General features: G+C 46.5%; 1 protein-coding gene across 1 annotated transcript; it reads left to right on the top strand.

Moving 5' to 3' along the window:
• Nucleotides 1–1,327: 1,327 nt before the first annotated feature.
• On the top strand, nucleotides 1,328–4,981 carry LOC147684639 (uncharacterized). The gene has a single exon (XM_086940484.1). It carries the CDS (start codon nucleotides 1,397–1,399, stop codon nucleotides 3,158–3,160), a length of 1,764 nt encoding a protein of 587 aa, XP_086796610.1. The 5' UTR covers nucleotides 1,328–1,396; the 3' UTR covers nucleotides 3,161–4,981.
• The last annotated feature ends 482 nt before the right edge of the window (nucleotides 4,982–5,463 follow it).

The following is a 5,463-nucleotide window of genomic DNA, read 5'->3' as shown; positions in this document are numbered from 1 at the left end:
TAAACATTCAGGCAAGTGTGGATGTTTGCGGTCGGCGGTGGCGATTTTCATTTGCTAAAAGAAATATTTCCGTGTGTTTCAGCGTTGCTGAGGAGTTGTTGCTGCCGTTGAAGAAACCGTTGACAGCTCCAACTGTCAACTGTCATCATCGAGCTGCCGTTAACACGTCACTCTCAGCTGGTCGCATTGCTTCCTCAGTGGAACGTGGTGAAGCAGCGTGGGTGCGTCATCGCGCTTGAGCAAGTGCGTGCCGCCATTTTGTGTCGGGGATTTCCCTCGGATTTACTCCGTGTATATTTTTCACGGAAGCGCTCCATAAAAGTAAGCAGAGTGAAATCGAAGTGCAGGTACTTTAAATGAAATAGAAAGTTCTTTGCGCTAAAGCCCTGATTACCGTGGCGACTAGATACCGAAGTAGGTGTTATTAATGTAGTAGAAAGGTTTATTAATGTGGTGAATGCTTAAATACTTGAATATTGCAAGTTCACACTTTATTCAAACGCAGGCACAATTGCGCTATTTATTAAGAAAGAGACTATTGAAGAAGATAAATTTAATATGGCAAATGAAAGTAATTTTTGTGCACCAGCTCATTTTCATTTTCTTGAAACTCCAGGTAAACCAGTCATCTCATGTCTATGTCCACTTGGTTTACGTCACAGCATTCTCTTCCGAATTCTCTGAAGTTATTTATGTGACGTCATCCCTCCTGCCTGGCATTCCGCCCTTTCACCCTGTCCTGACCTGACCTTTTCCCCTCTTCCCCGTGGGCCTTTGTAATTCTTATCTTATAATAAATCATTCCTAATTCCACCTTTGAGAGTCCTTCTTCATTTCACAACAATTTTGCCAGAAATTATGAGTATTGGGCCTGGTGAGTATTGAGATCATCTTTTACCCTCAAATAATTCTTTATATGCTCTGCGTGACTGTTTGGAAGAAAATATTATGTACATTTTGCACGTGTAGACTGCCTCTAGAATTGTCAACAATTTGCCTACCCGCCTCCTTGGTCCATCCGGATAAACATTTCTGGAACCGGGTCTGGATGAAAACGTCCGAGGTTATTTACTGTAACCCATGTATCCTGATACTGTTTTAAAGCGCTCTGATGCCTTCGGGCCACGTCCGCGCTATATAAAATTGTAAAAGTAAATAATAAAAAATAAATGTCGCACGTCTTGAAAGAATGGGACAACAGAAGCAGAGACAAAAGCTAGAGCTAGAAACTGCCTCAAGATGGCCGCTGCTTGCCCCCGTAAGCGCGTCACATTTCTAGTTTTTCTTCTTCGTGACGTTGCGCACGCTGACAGGTGGACACTGCTCTCCTCACACGCGAGAAGTGGAGATCACGGAAGCCGACCGGGTGACGCTTCACAGACATTCCAAACGAGCAATGCCGTTTCCGAAGTGGGGCGCCGACGATGAGAGCGACGACGATAAGAGCCACGAGGAGCTTCACCCCGAAAAAAACGTTCTTCAACTCCTGATTGACCTCGTAGCCCAGACCCACGAAAGGGCGTCGTTCGAAGTCGATTCTGTGGGAAGCTCGGACTATATCTGCCGGCTCACCGTCTGGAATGCCGTCTACATCGGAGTGGGCAGCTCCAAGAAGGCCGCCAGGCAGAGTGCCGCGAAAGCCGCCCTTAAAGCTCGCAGGCCCTATCACGCGGTGCCATATGAACCGTCAACGAAGGAGGGGTTGACCCCCGATGGCCAGAACCCCGTCTCCGTCTTAAACGATCTGGCCTGGAAGAGGAGGCTGCCGATTCCCGATTACCTGGTCGTCAAGGAGCGGACTGTAGGTCCTGGAACGGTGTACGTGATGGGCTGCCATGTAGGAAGTCGGATGGAGCAGGGATCGGGCGTCTCTAAGAGAAAAGCGAAGCAGGCGGCGGCATTGAAGATGCTGGACAAACTAAAGGAAGAAGAACCAGTACCAGATCATAGTGCGAAGCCCATCAGTACAGCACGAGGAGGAGCTGAGAGCATTCGTGTACGCGTCTCCCCGTACCAGACCAGGCCTTTCCCGGTGAACCGCCCTGGGGGCAGTGCTCACTCCTTTAAAACATCACCGGGTAAACATGAACCGTATACACGAAGACCGTACTTGCCCAAAACACGACAGATCAGGGAGCTCCGGCAAGACCTTAGTGCTCCAGAAATGCACCGAGAGTATGATGTACAGGGGGCCTCGAATACAGAGACCACCAGGCCTCCAGTGGGAAACCAGAAATGTCCTAGCACACAAGAATTTAATGGAGGACCAATAGACCATGAACAGTATCCTGTGATACAAGTACCCTTAGCCTATGTACAGAATCCATTGGCACAGGTCATACCAAACACAGTTCCGATCAGACCTCTTATGGAGCTCCTGCCAGACCGCAGTGCTCCAGAAATGCACCCAGTGTTGGGACATCATGCACCGCACCAGTGGACACCTGGGTCCTTGAATACGGCAACCGTCAGGCCTATGATGGAAAACAATCAAAGTGCACAGGAAGTAGGAGGTAAAGCACGGTTCTCATTCACACCAGCCTCCTTGAGTTCAGGGATGGTCAGGGTTCTCCTAGCAAGCCAGCAGGATCTTGGTGCACAAGGACTGAATTCAACGGAGGGATGTGACGAGGATTACATATGGGCACGTGTGTCCAAGATTACAGGAATGGCAGCGCTTTTCCTGGAGCTAAAGGAAGACCTCAAGTCTGAAAAAATGAACACCGGTCCAGAAAGAAACGAAGGGTTGAAGGGTTCGTTTGTCACCTTAAAACCTGCTGGGACGCTTGAGCTCCCCCTGGAGGAACTGGAATGCCCTAGTTCTCCTGAACTGAACTCTGCACCAGGAACCAATGCAAGTTGTACATTATCGTCCCCAAATCTCATTCCGGCCGGACCTCACCTGGACGATCGTCAAAACATTCCATATAAGGGATTCACCATACCACAGGGAATCAATGCAGAGTATCCATTGACATTTGGTAAAAACGCAGGTGCCACCTGGGCACAGACTTCCCTGAGTCACCCAGGCATGTTTCAAACTACTTTGACGAACAGACGAGATCCAAATGTTCAAGAATTGAATAGTGCACCAGGACAACATGTTGGGCACGGAGTGAGGTGGCCGTTCTCGTTTTCAGGCATGCCAGGACACTTCTAAACTCATCTCACAGTTTTCACTTGTAATTTGTCTGCTACTGACAGTTATTTTTAGAGCTGGAATTTGGATTCTCAGTTGTGCTGCATAAAGAGTCTACCATATCTTTGTTTCCTATACATGGGCTACCAATGCATTGGGTACTTCAACATTTGTCAAAGAATAGTCTTATGTGATCAGGAAATGCGTGATTTTCACTTGGAGAAGTGGGTTTTGCAAAGTTTTTGCACATTTTATTTCAGCAACTCATCTCTTAGGAACACATAGACAACCATCACAAATATGTAGCAAAATAATTACACATCTTCCCTATTTCCGAAAACAAAATACGCTATATAAAACGTAATAAAATCCATCAATTATTACACTCTAATATAAGGATTAAAAAAACCTACCTAACAGACAATAAACCCAATAGTGACCAATAATTAGCCATACGGTCTATGTCATAATCTCTAGCTACAGTATGGTGTTTTGCCGTCATACCGTAGTAGACCCTTCTTGTTAACAAGAGTTGACAAAGGAAATTTTTTTTACGGTTTGCAGTCTATTAGTAATTTCTTCTTCATCCTAAAAATTGTATAATGAGCCCATCTAGAACAATTCCAAACTATTGCGTTCCACATAATTATAATGCAGTCTCTATACAGAGTGCAACTATTTTGCCGCTGCAAGCTGCTGTACCTCCAGATCCTTTATGCTTCACCATATTGACAGCGCCTACTTTCCGACAGATAAGTATCAGCAGTGCTTTAAGTGGAAAATTAAAAGTGCCGGTACTCACTAATTTAGAGTGACCGAACGTCCCGGATTTGCCAGGACAGTCCCGATTTTTCGGGAAATGTCCCGGTGTCCGACACTGATTGCAAAAATGATCAAATGTTCCGGTTTTGAGAGGGGGTCGGGTGAGCACGAACATTTACACTTTGCTGTGAATGCTCACCTTCACACCGGCCCTCTCAAGATACCAGGGACAGAGAACAGTTTGAAAGATTCTCTTACTGTGCTGCCTGACTTAAGTCAGGCAACACAGCGGGGTTTAATGAAGGGTGAATCAACCCCCTGCAAAGCACATTACCGGAGGCCAGAATCGCAACGCTTCCCTTGCAACACACCCCAGTTTGGCACTCTCATCGCTGCACAACATAATGACAGAGCAGGGTCTGTCTAGAGACCCTGCCCTGTTAATCACTGTGTGACAAGCGCCCACTCAAACCCCTGCAGTTTGGTAACAATTAAATGGGCGCTTCTAATCTTCAGCAGCAACTCTGCGAATGGGCGGCTACTTCACAGCTCATTTACTTGCAAGCTGCTCGGAAGCCCTGCCCTGGAGGAGATGCCTAGCCTGAGCAGTGCTTAATTTGTAAAATTTGAAGTGCAGGTGCTCAAATCTTTGTTGGAGGCCACACCTACTTTTCTCTGGCTCCACCCACTTCCTCCATTAGTTCCTCCCACTTCATCTATTAGCCCTACCCACATCGTCAACTGGCACTGCGAAAAAAACGATGTTTTTCAGCAAGGGAGGAGCCTTCCTCATAGTAAGGTTTTGATAGGAGGTTCCCCTGCCCTGTGACAATTTTGAAAAAGATTCAATCAAAAGTGCATTTAAAGCACAAGTTTGGAATAAATTAGCTGAGATCACGAATGCATTGAAAAGGGACAATCACAGTGCTCTATGTGCTGATTTGAGCTAAAGGACAATACTGGGATAGGCGGGTATGCCCTTTTTCATAGAGAGTCTATGCATTGACTAAGTCTATGAGTTCAAAAAGATACAACTTTTACATAGCTTATGTGACAAAATAAACCAAAATGTTATGAAAACACTAGTTTAAACAGATGAGCTGAATATAATCATGAAATGCTCTTGAATGAGTCACTTTGTCACTTTTCAGTGGCCGAAGAGGTTGCTGCACCCCTCCGAGGCTCCTTTGCTTGCTCGGTCAAATGATAAATATATTAAAATAGTCCATTTATTTGGTAACCCGACCCTCATGTAGTCTCTGCTGAGGCTGTGTCTTCACTTACACACTGTAAGTCTTTACACCATGGGGCAGTGGTGCACGCACAGACATATGCCCATATGTTCCTTTTAGCGCTGGGTGGTCACGGGCAGGAGGCAGCTGTCCTGCCTGCCTTTCAGTGCACTGAAGAGGGCTGCCTGCAGGCCTCCAGGCGCTGATGCATTCGACTGCTTGGGTACCAGAGCCACTACCACTGACACAGAGTCACCCTTAGTCTGCACCTGCGCCCCCTCTATGAGGCTGCGAGGCACCAGTTGTTCATACAAGGATTAAGGTTTCAGT

This window comes from Lissotriton vulgaris, chromosome 10 (assembly GCF_964263255.1).
Source record: "Lissotriton vulgaris chromosome 10, aLisVul1.2, whole genome shotgun sequence".
NCBI classification, from domain to species: Eukaryota; Metazoa; Chordata; class Amphibia; order Caudata; family Salamandridae; genus Lissotriton; species Lissotriton vulgaris.
The sequence above is the reverse complement of the archived record's forward strand: the minus strand, read 5'-3'. Positions and strand labels throughout refer to the sequence as shown.